The sequence below is a fragment of the Salmo salar genome, chromosome ssa20 (assembly GCF_905237065.1).
Source record: "Salmo salar chromosome ssa20, Ssal_v3.1, whole genome shotgun sequence".
Lineage (NCBI taxonomy): Eukaryota > Metazoa > Chordata > Actinopteri > Salmoniformes > Salmonidae > Salmo > Salmo salar.
Genome location: NC_059461.1, coordinates 62,497,522 through 62,512,058, shown reverse-complemented (window position 1 = coordinate 62,512,058; position 14,537 = coordinate 62,497,522). Strand labels below are relative to the sequence as shown.

At 43.6% G+C, this 14,537-nt stretch overlaps 1 protein-coding gene across 1 annotated transcript; it reads right to left on the bottom strand.

The window, feature by feature from the left end:
• Positions 1–709: 709 nt before the first annotated feature.
• On the bottom strand, positions 710–11,791 carry LOC106581045 (uncharacterized). Its single transcript, XM_014162721.2, has 4 exons — positions 11,364–11,791; positions 10,609–10,766; positions 5,684–5,731; positions 710–2,621 (listed from the first exon to the last, which is right to left on the bottom strand). Exons 2-4 carry the CDS (start codon positions 10,742–10,744, stop codon positions 1,807–1,809), a joined length of 999 nt encoding a protein of 332 aa, XP_014018196.2. The 5' UTR covers positions 10,745–10,766; positions 11,364–11,791; the 3' UTR covers positions 710–1,806.
• Positions 11,792–14,537: the final 2,746 nt, after the last annotated feature.

The following is a 14,537-nucleotide window of genomic DNA, read 5'->3' as shown; positions in this document are numbered from 1 at the left end:
TACAACGTCTCGTACCTCCGTCATTCCCTCTTCGCTTCCTCCAGCTCCTCTTTCGGGCGCTGGTACTCCCCAGCCTGGCTCCATGGACCCTTTCCATCGAGGATCTCCTCCCACGTCCACGACTCGAGATACCTCCTCTCCAGCTCCTTACCCCGCTGCTTGGTCTTCTTTTGGTGGGTGGTTCTGTCATAGGCGTCGATGAAAGGGGACCAAAGCGCAGTGGGTATAGTGCTCATCTTCTTTTATTATCGTAATATAGTGAACACTTAAACAAAAATAATAAACTGACAATCAACAGTTCCGTAAGGTTCTCAGACTATACAGGAAACAACCACCCACAAACCCAAAGGAAAAAACAGGCTGCCTAAGTATGGCTTCCAATCAGAGACAACGAAAGACACTTGCCTCTGATTGGAAACCATACTCGGCCACACATAGGAAATAACATAGAAAAAGAAAACTAGAACATATCCCCTGGAAACAAACAAACCCCAAAACACACAGAAACAACACCCCCTGCCACGCCCTGACCATACTACAATGACAAATGACCCCTTTATTGGTCAGGACGTGACACTAGTAATAGTGAAATCAAATCAGCCACAGCCTAAGTTCAACCCAAAACAAACAACAACAAAAACCATCTATAAACAATATTCCTCTGTGTCTTTTATCCCTAAGGTGACCCCCCCCCCCAGCAAACCACAGATGTAAATAAACACAGAGACATACTATTCTCTGTGTACAGTATTACAAACACCTCACTAAACCTGAGAGAAGCATCTAGCCAAACTGGTCTCAATGCATTATTACCCACAAGTGTCCTGTTTATACAAAGCATCTGCTAGATTAGAAGGTTACCAATACCTCTCCCTATTTATGCAGGATGCCAGGAACTCCAGTTTAACTCATCCAATAGTTTCATCAGTGTTTGGTAATATTTGTAGTTTTTTTAAAGCTCAGAGACACAATATATTTGAAACCCACTAAGATCTGTGTGTGAGGCCAGTGGACTAATGTTACTTTCAATTATTGTATAACATATAGGGTGTGCTGTAGGCCTACCTATTGTATGACCAATGGAATAAAGAAAGATTCCGTGGGATATGACGGCACGGCTACACCTCTTGGCCATGTGGGAACTTTTCAAGTGAAGGCCACCAATGCAGATCTGAAATTCAATAGTGTTCACAGCAAGGACATACACAGACGCTCAGACGCTACCCAACTGTGACTCAGCGCAACAGAGGTCAGAAAATGTTTTCTACAAGGGCAACCCAGGGTTGATTTATGGTTGGCCCTAAAACAACACAGTAGGGTAAGGTAATTGCACAGTAGGTGCTGTGGTCTATGGCAACAGGCCATAGGTTAAACTAACTTCCATAAAGGACACCACATTCGCATAGGGCCCCATAATAACGTTATATAGAGCGACGCCAGTGTAAATGCATTCAACTACATGATTCTACACATTGACGTGAAGTGATTAGTAACAACAACCTCATTAGGTGTTCGTACACCGAGAAGTTTGGGTTAATTCAGGTCATGTCAAAATGTATAATTATAAAAAGTGTTCATCATAGCAATACATCTAAATACCAGTAATTAGAGTTAATAGGATTATAATCAACAATGCTAAATGAATCTCAGTATCAATTCGATAAAGGTGCAGGACAATGGGCAGTTTACAGTATAAATAAAATCAGATAGTCATAGTGATTATGAGGATAGTGATGATGATGACAATGATTATGACGATATTGATGATGATGTATTTCTAGGGATGGTCACAGTGGGGCTAGTTATTCAGCCTTGGTTTGAGCAGCCAGCAGGTGACGCTGTGGCCGTGGCTGCCAGTCTGGGAGGAGCTCCGTCCTGGGGCTCCATGGGCCCCTCTCCACCCCCCTCCTCCTCCCCTCTTTCCCCCACCAGAGGATTCTGTCTGTGGGCCAGGGAGTAGGAATGCCTGGCCCTGGACCTGTGGTGCCTGCGGTGAGGGTGGAGGAACAGCGCTGGGTCAGGCATGGCGGTGGGCTCTGCAGGGCACGTCACCCTCTCCTGGGGGACACACTCCCTGGCCCTCTCCGCCCGGAGCTGGTGCCCTGACGTGGTCCTGCTGCCCCTGCGTTTAGGCTTGACCACAGGGGAGTCTATGGCAGAGCTGGTGTTGGAGGCATTGGAGAAACCGGAGGGCGACTGAGGAGAAAAGGGAGAAAAGATGGCGGTGTCCCACTCGGCTGCTTGGCTGTACTGGGGCCCAGGGGGATTCCCATGATGACGATCCCTATTCTCCCGGTTCTCCCTGAGGGCCTGCTGCCTCTGCTGCAGCCGCTGGTGTTGCAGTTTCTGGCGGGCAGCGTGCAGCTGGAAGGAGAGGTAGGCTGCCGCCTCGCTCTGCCTTTGCAGCTGTGTGTTGAGCACCGTGGAGCGGTGGCTGCGGCGCTTTAGCTCGTCCAGGAAGCGGCGCTCCTTGTCCTTGAGGTTAGCCCGCAGCGCGCCAACCAGCGCCCCCTTGTGAGTCAGCTCCTTACACAGCTCTCCCAGGGTGCACTGCTGCTCGGCCCGGCGATCTTCGACCTCCAGACAGCGGGCCACCAGCTGCTCCTCCTCTTCCGCCAGGTCTGAGGACGAACACACAAACACACAAGCAGAGAAGTGCACACAAATCAAATAGTAAGGACGCATCAGAGATTCACAGACAGATAGCTAACATTCAGACAAAAAAACAAGCCCCAAGTGCAGCTGCCAGGATTTACATTAAGGGCATCTACTACTCGTGCTGACATATTGACCACACAGAGCACTCCTCCTAACCCCATCCCCCATGACATAGGACCAGAGAACAGAGCACTCCTCCTAGCCCCATCCCCCAGGACATAGGACCAGAGAACAGAGCACTCCTCCTAACCCCATCCCCCAGGACATAGGACCAGAGAACAGAGCACTCCTCCTAACCCCATCCCCCAGGACATAGGACCAGAGAACAGAGCACTCCTCCTAGCCCCATCCCCCAGGACATAGGACCAGAGAACAGAGCACTCCTCCTAACCCCATCCCCCAGGACATAGGACCAGAGAACAGAGCACTCCTCCTAGCCCCATCCCCCAGGACATAGGACCAGAGAACAGAGCACTCCTCCTAGCCCCATCCCCCAGGACATAGGACCAGAGAACAGAGCACTCCTCCTAACCCCATCCCCCAGGACATAGGACCAGAGAACAGAGCACTCCTCCTAACCCCATCCCCCAGGACATAGGACCAGAGAACAGAGCACTCCTCCTAACCCCATCCCCCAGGGCATAGGACCAGAGAACAGAGCACTCCTCCTAACCCCATCCCCCAGGACATAGGACCAGAGAACAGAGCACTCCTCCTAACCCCATCCCCCAGGACATAGGACCAGAGAACAGAGCACTCCTCCTAGCCCCATCCCCCAGGACATAGGACCAGAGAACAGAGCATAGAGCACATGCAGAAAGATAACACACTGCCTGGATATGATCCATTCAGTCAAACGGATATGGAATTAGGTAATGTGACCAGCGCTGGCTGCTTTCAATCACCAAGTTGGCCTCAAAGCACATTTGTGGATCATCTGGCAGATAAGAATGTGGGTTTAGGGATTGAATGGGAAAAGGCAGAAGACTGAGCACATATGGGCAAAGGATTAAAGAGCCACTGAGGAAATCCCTGCCAGTATCCACCACCCAATCTCTACCAGCCGCGTCATGGCCACTGGCATGGTGTGACATCTGCTGCCACTTACCCACTATAGAGAGAGAGTGAAGAGAGCAGACTGGCAGACTGCTCACATGCAGTAGTGGTGTGATGGGAGGGGAAGGAAGGGGATTGTTTTGGTGTGCTGATGGCCGGTATGACATTCAATGTAGTAATATACTGATAGTTCCCTCAACCAAATAATACCTACTTTCTCAGCGGACAAAATTGGCTGCACTGATGTCATCATTACACCAGGAATTGGCTGTGATAACGTCACTGCATCCAGTTTTAACCGCGAGTCTAAAATCATTGTACAACATTTGCTGTGCTTTTGGGGCAAAGTCAAAGCTACAGTACTCCATCACAGTGAAATCCTTCAGTAGGAATGGGGGGTTAAAAAAGCCTTAGTCAGACCTAGCTGTAGCTGTACTGTAGCTGAGGCTGCCCAGCTCAGACAGCTGGGCCAAGGGAGAGGGATTACACCACAGCCTCTGGTATGCTGGTTGACCCAAGAATTAGGTCAAAGAAAACTGATGGGAAGGGAGAGGAGCAAAAAGTGCTGTGATTAGTTGAAACTTAGATGTGAAATCATTATAAAATTATCAGTAGGGATTTTCGTTAGGCCTATATTAGGATTGCTGCATTTCGTTTAGAATAGGAGGATCCTGATATCCATATAAGTAGCCCTTCCTTCTTCTATCTTCTTTCTCACCCTTCTCTCTTTCTCTTGTTCTTCTCTTCTCTCATCACTCTTAATCCCTCTCTCTGTACCAGTCTCATCCTGTACCTGTTTCTCCATCCCTCTGTCTTAATTCTTCTCTCGATCCCAATCACTATTTTACAGATTATTCTTTCTACATCCGTTCTACATCTGTTTCTCCCCTCCCGCCCTCCCGCCCTCCACTCCTCGCACCCCCCCTTCCTCCATCTCTGTCCCCTCCCTCCCTCTCTCTCTCGCTGAGTAACCCCAGCTTTCTCCTTGGTGTAGTTCTTCCTGGTCCCTGTCTAACTGTCGCCCACTAGACCAGGGTGGTGAGGTCATGCTGCAAAAATAGAAAATGCTGTGTAATCTAATCTCCATTTCGTCCTCCTCTCTCTCTCTCTCTCTCTCTCTCTCTCTCTCTCTCTCTCTCTCTCTCTCTCTCTCTCTCTCTCTCTCTCTCACCCCCCCTAACACTTTCTTGTGCCCCCTAACTGTACCATTCTTCCCACTCCCTCCCTTCCTCCCTCGTCCCTCCATGTCTCTGTCTCAGCAAACAGACTGTAATTGTACCCCTCCACCAGGGCACAGAGGAAAATGAGAGGGGAGGAAAAATTGATGGATCAATTAGTGAGGATGGAGGAGAGGGGGCTGTGGTGGTGTGATAGAGCGAAGAACGGCCTGCTCTGGAAAAAGAGGGGGCTCCTGATTAGTTATAATTGGCTGCAGATGGGCATGACCCCCCCAACTCCTCCTTTCTTTCTCTTCCTCTCCACCACCCTTTCCCTCCCATCCCCTCTGTCTCTGTAATTATCTACAATATTATCATAATATCCATCTTATATCTAGACATTCTAATGCAACAAACTACCCATGAATGGAATATTAAGGTGCACACAAACAGCCTTTGTCTGATGGTTCATATTCATGAACTGTGGATTGCACTCCGCTGCCAATCTACCCAATTCCAATCCTCCTACAGATTTTTTATCCTGGTAACATATCAAGACATAAAATGTGATGTTTTATTCATGGATATGGCCTTTATGGGTGAGGATGAGAGGGGGAAAGGGAGAGAGCGTTTGGTGAGGTCGACCACAGGGCTGTCCCTTGGCAGATGGGTAAAGTGAAGGATAATGCCATGAGGGTGGGATGGGATGGGGGGAGCCAAAGAGGACAAACAGTTAGTGTCAGAAAGCCAAGCCTAGAGAGAATGAGAGGGAGGGGTGCAGGAAGAGAGAGAAAGAGAGACACAGAACTTACCCAGTTCACTCTTGCCTGGAGGCTTCACATTCAGCTCACATGTCAACTCTGAGAAAACAGACAAGAAATGAGACATCAGTGAGACAGAGACATGCGTAATGTGTAACACAGAAATTAGTCATATGAGTAAGTCTAGGAGACAAATAGATACATTTCAGGAATTTACAAAAATAATAAAAAGGAATGCTTTCAATCTGATGTGTCTCATTGAAAGACTAAATACTAATGCTGATCGAAACTAGGGATGAATAGTTCCCCTCAAATCTACTAACTTTCAATACCGGGAATAATTCATATTTATCCTGAAAGTGCCCATCATAGCGACGAGAAGTAGGGGTGCTGAGGGTGCTGCAGCACCCCCTGATAAATCACATTAAAAAAAATATATACAGTACCAGTCAAAGGTTTGGACACACCTACTCATTTAAGAGTTTTTCTTTATTTTTACTATTTTCTACATTGTAGAATAATAGTGAAGACATCAAAACTACAAAACTCACGGTGGGAACAACACATGCGAACATCATCCGCTCATCTACTCTGCGTCTCACAAAGACATTTAAAAAATGTGGACTCATCAGACCAAAGGACAGATTTCCACTGGTCTAATGTCCATTGCTCGTGTTTCTTGGCCCAAGCAAGTCTCTTCTTCTTATTGGTGTCCTTTAGTAGTGGTTTCTTTGTAGCAATTCGACCATGAAGGCCTGATTCACGCAGTCTCCTCTGAACAGTTGATGTTGAGATGTGTCTGTTACTTGAACTCTGTGAAGCATTTATTTTGGCTGCAATTTCTGAGGATGTTAACTCTAATGAACTTATTCTCTGCAGCAGAGGTAACTCTGGGTTTTCCTTTCCTGTGGCGGTCCTAATGAGAGCCAGTTTCATCATAGTACCTGATGATTTTTTTGTGCAACTGCACTTGAAGAAACGTTCAAATTTCTAGAAATTTTCCGAATTGACTGACCTTCATGTCTTTAAAATAATGATGGACTGTCGAATCTCTTTCCTTATTTGAGGTGTTCTTGCCATAATGTGAAGTTGGTCTTTTACCAAATAGGGCTACCTTGTCACTGATTGACTCAAACACATTAAGAAGGAAAAGAAATTCCACAAATTAACTTTAACAAGGCACACCTGTTAATTGAAATGCATTCCAGGTGACTACCTCATTTATTTTATTTAACCTTTATTTAACTAGGCAAGACAGTGTCATGACGTTGGCCTCTTTTGGTACAGGGAGGACAGTTGACCCCCTCCCTGTTGCACCACCACCCAACCTACCCCCCCCCCCCCCCCCAATCGACCCTGTGTGTAAAGGGTCGTAAAAACTCTAAAATTCCAGGAGAGTCTCTGGCCACATGGCCCATAGAGAGACAAAGGAAATTCTTCCAACTCATAGAATTGGAGTGCCAAGCGACATTTTGTGTTCTGGAGAAGGTATGGAAGATTGGTGAAGAATCCAGCTATGAACTGATCCGCTTGGTACAATTTTGTGATACTCAGAAGAGACAATATAGCCATATTACCATAAAACTGTTTATATAATAGACTCAGCTTAAGACTTGCATCATATGGGTGTATGGAATGTATTAATAAGGATAAAGCTTTTGTAAGACATTGAGATGCTATTGTACTGATGTAATGTGATAGAATTGTATTTCTGTAACCAAATCTAACTCAGTCATAGGCACGCCCCAGGGACCCATACAGGACCAGGCGTCATTTGACAAGCTGTTCTATGGGCACTATAAAACACCCCCTGATTTACATTTCCTCAGACCAGGCCTACACTCCGTTGGCTAATAGGTTTTACCTTCCAATTCCTCTACTGAAAGTGAACCATACCACGTGGTTAACTTTTAGACTATTGATACTGACAGAATAAGAACAAGTCTTTGATATTAATTATTAGTCTGCAGCTAAGTAAATTATATCATTGAACGCGAAGACCAACGAAACAACCATTCGATGACGACATTAATGAATGTCGCTCTGAAAGATCCATTCTAACCGAGAGAGAGAGAGAGAACGCGGACAAAACTTCCCAACAGAACCGAACTCTCCAACAAAGAACGACGACACACTGAGCGTAAATATATATTGATTGCAATTGTTCCCGAATGAGTGAGCCTTCAATTGTCAATTGTTAATATTAATGAACTCTGTGTAACTTCTGAGCCTGACCGTTTATGATCCATTGTTCAACAGGCCGACCTGCCTGTTTAGCCCATAAGGGCACATTCCGATACCAATCCTTTGTGACGATAATTACTGTTTGTATGTTTTTCTGTTAATTACTTAGTGTAGTAAATAAATGATTTTAAGACAATTGATGTATGGATGATTTTAGTAAAGACTGGGTTCGTGCAGATACAACAATTTACGACGTTTGGGATGAGACTGGACTAGAGGTAAATACACCATTGAAACTAGAAGATAATCGGCCTATACTGTAATAGAATATAATATTATAGTACAGGAAAGTTATATTAGGAAAATTATAGCTTTGTAATCTGAATATTCTCCTTGGTGCCCCGATCTCCTAGTTAATTACAATTAAACGATTAATCAGTTTAATCGCGTGATAATAATTACAGGGAGCTAATTGATAAACATATCTTCCGTTTAATGGTACCCCCAAAGACACGACAACAGTTAAGAACAAATTGTTATTTACATTGACGGCCTACCCCACACGACGCTGGGCCAATTACGCACCACCCTATGGGACTCCCAATCATGGCCGGTTGTGATACAGCCTGGAATCAAATCAGGGTCTGTAGTGACGCCTCTAGCACTGAGATGCAGTGCCTTAGACCGCTGCACCACTCGGGAGCCCATTAAAGCTGGTTGAGAGAATGCCAAGAGTGTGAAAAGCTGTCATCAAGGCAATGGGTGGCTACTTTGAAGAATCTCAAATATAAAATATATTTTCAATTGTTTAACACTTTTTTGTTTATTACTTGATTCCATATGTGTTATTTCATAGTTTTGATGTCTTCACTATTATTCTACAATGTAGAAAATAATAAAAATAAAGAAAAACCCTTGAATGTGTAGGTGTGTCCAAACTTTTGACTGGTACTGTATATATATATTTTAAATTGTGCGCTAGGCCTTTATTACCTTCTGTATGAGCGGAGCAAAATAGTCGTCAACAGAATATTTCCTCAGCCCTCATATGGGCAGCAAGTAGGCTAGGCTATGAGACCGCACGGAGAAGCAGGGGAAATGTTATAGCGGTATTTTGACATGCATAGGCAAGAGACGTGCTTTGATAATGCAACCTATGGATTACAGAATAAAGTTCGGAATTTTCATGCGAGACAGGAGTCAGGATTTTATGTTTCAGTGGGATTGGGACTGGATAGGAAAATAGCCTACATTCTAGGACAGGAGAATTGTCCTCATTCCTCTATGAATTGTTAACAGACTTCATATCTGTGACAGAGATGCCTATATAGTGAATTGTGTATAGGCCTATCTAATGTGTGACTGTTTGAAGATTCACAATGACAGCTCAAAGAGGCCCATGTTCATTTATAGTCTTTAGGCCAGCTGTAGAGGTTTCCTGTAGGGTTTAACTGCATTCGGGTCGGTGTGCAGTCCGGCAGTGTCAATTATGTGTGCGCTTTGAATGTAAGGCGACTTTGTGTGTAGTAAATGTGCTACGTTAAAGGTTTCCATGTGACAACTTCTTTGGATAATGTGCTATTTAAATTTTTGCCAATCTGATGCTGCGCATGTGTAGGGCCTGCATTGGTGCCAACATTGGGGCAAAATGTTGTAATTTCCCAGGTCTTTCATTTTATTTTCTCGGGAAATGTAGAGTGTTCCCAGGACAGTCCCGGGTTCCCTGTTACCCATGTTAATCCTTAATCATAACTGTAGTGCTGTTGAAGCAGTGAATGTCCAATCTGTTTGTTTGCGTCTAGTCTGTCAATTAGCTTGATTGCAGACAGTTCAGACAGAGAGGATTAGGGCCTTGTGTAGACTGGACATACAGTAATCACATTGAGTTAAACTGATTATGTTTAGCTGGGTGGACTCTAAGTACTTCTCCAGTCAGCACAGACAGACGCCATGCTTGGGTTGCCCTCAAGGACAAAGACTAAAATATACTGTACAGTATTTATTTTATTTCCCTGTCTACTCCCTCTCACTCGCCAGCTGGGATGAATAGACAGTTTACCTCCCAAAATAAGCACAGTAAATCCTTAACCTATCACCTTCCTTTGCCTGCTCAGAAAATCCCATCAATCCCCACAGAGAGAGAGAGAGAGAGAGAGAGAGAGGAGGGAGAGAGAGAATTAAAGACAGAAAGAGAAAGGAAGGACGACAGAGAAAGAGGAGGAGGATGGATAGATGAACCCTAGCAGAGAGGATAACTCCAGAGGGGGAATCAGACCCCCGACTGCCAGGAACAGGAAGGTATTATAATATGTGGTTCCCTTTCATGGAAACCCTGGCTGTAGTGGGGGAGCATTCATTGAGATAAACCTGCTCTGTTCAAGTTAAAGTTAATAGTCCCAAGAAAACAAATTGATTGCGCTGTTAGACTAGTACAGTCGGCTACATTGTGTTTGTATCTAAGATTTGATGGCTTTAGCATCTTTGCAGTGTATGGGCCTAGTCTGTCAGTCAAACCACAACACCATGTGGTGATTCCCTTTAACTGAACAGTAGGAGAGCCGAGTGCAGAAAAGAAGAGAGGAAGAGAAGGGATGCATCCATAGAGATGCTTCATTGCCTTCTTGGCTACATCGTGTTCTGCAGTGAGGTCTGCCTCTGCTTGGCTTGGCAGTACCTCTGTTGTTGTAAAGAGGGTCACTGTCTACTCCACTAGTCTAATTTGATCTATGTGTGTTTGTGCACGCGTGCATACGGTATGTGTGCATGTGTGTGTGTGTGGGATGTATACTCACCGCTACATCGTTTCTGCAAGGACAGGATCTCCAGGTGTAGGCCATGCAGTAGGGTGAGATGTTCCTGTCTGAGAAACACTGTACTCCTCTCAACACTCTCCATCTGCATGTCCAAGGTGGAGCCTGTAGGTTCCATGATGACACACCTGTCCTGCACCCTGCACAAAGAACAGGGTCAGAGGGTGTTAATATACATTACACCTGCATGTGTACAAGGGTCACTTTCCTGCTACTAATGATGAACAATAACAAAAGGAAGTATTCCAAATGTATATAAGTGTGTGTGTGTGTGTGTGTGTGTGTGTGTGTGTGTGTGTGTGTGTGTGTGTGTGTGTGTGTGTGTGTGTGTAATGATGCATTTGCAGTATCTTTCCCCGTCTTTTTTACCTTCGCTGTAGGTTTATTATTTAATGTTACTTTACAATGCAGTTTAGACTATCACCTGACACATTAACCATTACAACAAGAGAAACACTGAAGTCTTCATTTATTCTAAGATAAATTTAAAAAAACAATGATTGATGATGGTGATGTCAGGTAAGATAAAGTGTGTATGAGTTCATCATTGTGGTCATGCGGTAAAAAATGTATTGATCACCCAATAGAGAGATGGAAGAAACCAACGCAATATGCTTGGTAGGTTACAGTATGTTGAAAGTCCTAGTACCAGTTAAATTCAATTTTACAGTAGATTCCTACATGCCTACAATATACTCAATAGATGTGGCAATTTTATGAAAATGATCCATGCTTACCGTGCTATTTTAGCTAATGTTGAACGGAGTCCCACAGAATTACGATATGAAATTCATAAGATCTATAAACAAATCCTTTGATCCATACATGATTGTTTTCCAGGAATGTTCCAAAACCATTTAGGATATTCGTCCAATAATTGAGATCAATTCAACATAATTTGCAGGCGATAACGTTGTATCAAGAACGAAAGATGATAGCCTGTATACAGAAAGAAATCAGCGACGCATCGAATAACGGTCCTGGGAGGCTACAACAGGATAAATATGTTTTCATTACTGCTGCACCATCTCGCTGCGTCAGTAACAGTTATTGCCAAAATACTCATAACAAGGTCACCATTGCAAGTAGATTGTAAGGTATGGAAACGGAGCACGATACATTTCGACAGGCGCAGCCTCCCTCTCCTCCATCGTCTGTTGGGTTGAGCTGGTACAGTAGTCTACTGTCGTATGATGAAAACAAGACATCGTGACCGGAACACGCGAGATGATCGTACGACTCAAATGCAGCTTATTGGAAGAAGTGGCCGTACCCAAAATCGACTTTTGCCAGGATCGATATAGCAGTAGTTCGAAGGCAGAGATAGGACAGGATAGTCTTTATTATGAATGTTAAAATGACTGTACTTTTGGTTAGACAATTGTTGGGGTGACACCAAAGCCTGTTTATCCCAGCCAGGGTTCCTACGAAATCATATGGGCTACTTTGAGAATATGCACGGCAAATACCAGCCTCAATTTCAGCACCATGGACAGGGACATTGCTCTTGACCTGCGTCACTCTGAGACAACCTGACATTGGCCAGTCATTTCAGACCTGATGGGGGGTGGCAATGTCTTGCTAGGCTTGATGGATAGGCCTAGCTGTTATGTCTATATGGAAATTATCTACGTTTCATTTTTTTTCTAAACATTTAGCACAGTAATGAGGCTTAATTGGTCAAGAATTAAGACTGTCAATCATTGATATTCAACCTGGTCTCAGAGCATTTAGTATTATTATGTATGTTAATCCGGGACACTCCATTTAGTATGATACAGTATGTTAGGTTTCGTATGGTATGTATTACTTTTTTGGATGTCTATCACCCATTTCATATGATATGTTACAAATTACAATTCGTATTATATGTTACGAATTTGCTAAATGTACAATATGTTATGAATTTTCTAAATGTATGATATCTTATAAATTCTTGCTATGTGGCTAGGTGGCTAAGGTTAGCTAGCTGGCTAACGTTAGCTAAGCTAGGGGTTAGGGTTAAGGTTAGGGTTAAGTATATAAGTTAGGTTAAAGGATAAAGGTTAGGGGAAGGGTTAGCTAAAAGGGTTAAGGTTAGGGTTAGGGAAGAGTTAGCTAACATGATAAGTAGTTACAAAGTAGCTAAAAAGGAGTATGTAGTTGAAAAGTTGCTCATTAGATTCAAACTCGCAACCTTTGTTCGCGTTATATGCCCACCTACCCCGACCAACCACCGTACTTTTGTTTTTGCCTTAAGTAACCATCTGTCGTATGTAACCATACCAAACGTAACTTATATCATACTCATTTGAGTGTCACAGATTTACATTTACTATGTTATGTCAAGTCTATGAGACCAGGCTGTGATATTGAGTCACTGGTGCCTCAAAGATGATGGCAAAACATCTGCACCCACTAATGAAATGAATACACAAAATACTTTCAATGTTATGTTTTTTATTTTCATATTAAACTACAAAATATCTGTTACTGTAAAGAAACATACATTGGAGTCTTATTAATTACAAACCCTCAATTGATAAAAGAAATAAGAAAAAATACAATTATCATCCTAAACACATTTCCATTTGTTGGTAATGTTAATTCTTGCACATTTCTTCCAAATACTTTTTTATTCCCTTGCTGTGCAGCCCAGCTGTTTTTAGAGAAGATTGTATTGCAAGGTATGCTATATGTGGCGGCAGGTAGCTTAATGGTTAGAGCGTTAAACTAGTAACCGAAAGGTTGCAAGATCGAATCCCTGAGCTGACAAGGTAAAAATCTGTCGTTCTGCCCCTGAACAGGGCAGTTAACCCACTGTTCCTAAGCAGTCATTGAAAATAAGAATTTGTTCTTAACTGATTTGCCTAGTTAAATAAAATATGTGGTGGCTAATATGCAGCTGTAGTTTTTAAACTTCCATTCTAGCATACATGACACACATCTTTCTCTACATGTTTTTATTTTTATTTTTGGCAGAGCTCCACCTGTTTAGGGGTTGGTAATGTTCACTAGTTGCGCCATGATTGGCTCAATGTTCTGTCACTCATGAGGACACTACATCACTGCAAGATCTAAGGGGAGAGCTCTACAGGGTGCTGCCATAAAGTTACATTAGAAGTGCCCATCCAAGAAGGATCAAGATCATTGACCACAGATAAAATTATGTCAAATCACGTTATATCTACCGTAGCTTAGATTGGACTGATCATGTCAACATCATACTTTCAAAATCTTAGCTAGCAAGCTAGACAAGTCATCATCATGAATCACGTAGACAATGTACAGGCAAATCCTTTTCAATCCTTGTCATATGAAGAGAAATTACAGGTAAAACGTATCAGTGCACATCGGCCATAAACATTATACAACATGTTGGAAATCACAAATTCAACAATGAGTGGTTTGGAAGGAATCAGTGGCTAACTGCAAGCGTTGCAAAGCAATCACTAGCCTGTTATTCAGTGGAGTGGGTGTGTGGTTCAAGTCTGGGTTTAAGGGTCTCTTTTCCAAGCTTAAAAGGATAAACATTCAACACTATGGGCCAGAAACGTTTGAATACATTGGCCATGCTGTCAATCCAGCATGACTTCTGCCTTGTTCAAAACAACTAGAATATCGGAACTGAGAGAAATCTCAGAAATCTTCAGTGAGTTCTAGACAACTGGGAAAAAGGAAAAAAATGAGCTCCGTCTGGGAAAATATGTTTTGAACGGTCATCCAACTCGGAATTCCAAGTTGGGAACTCAGGGCTCTTTCTAGAGCTCCGACCTGAAGATCACTGACGTCATGATTCAACCTTGTTTTTTTCAGAGTTCCCAGTTGTCTTGAAAGCACCATAAATCCAGAGAATGCCAGACTTTGATGACAAAATTTGCCCACAAGAAGGACCGCAGCGCCACCTTCCTGTTCAAGTGAGCACAGCACAA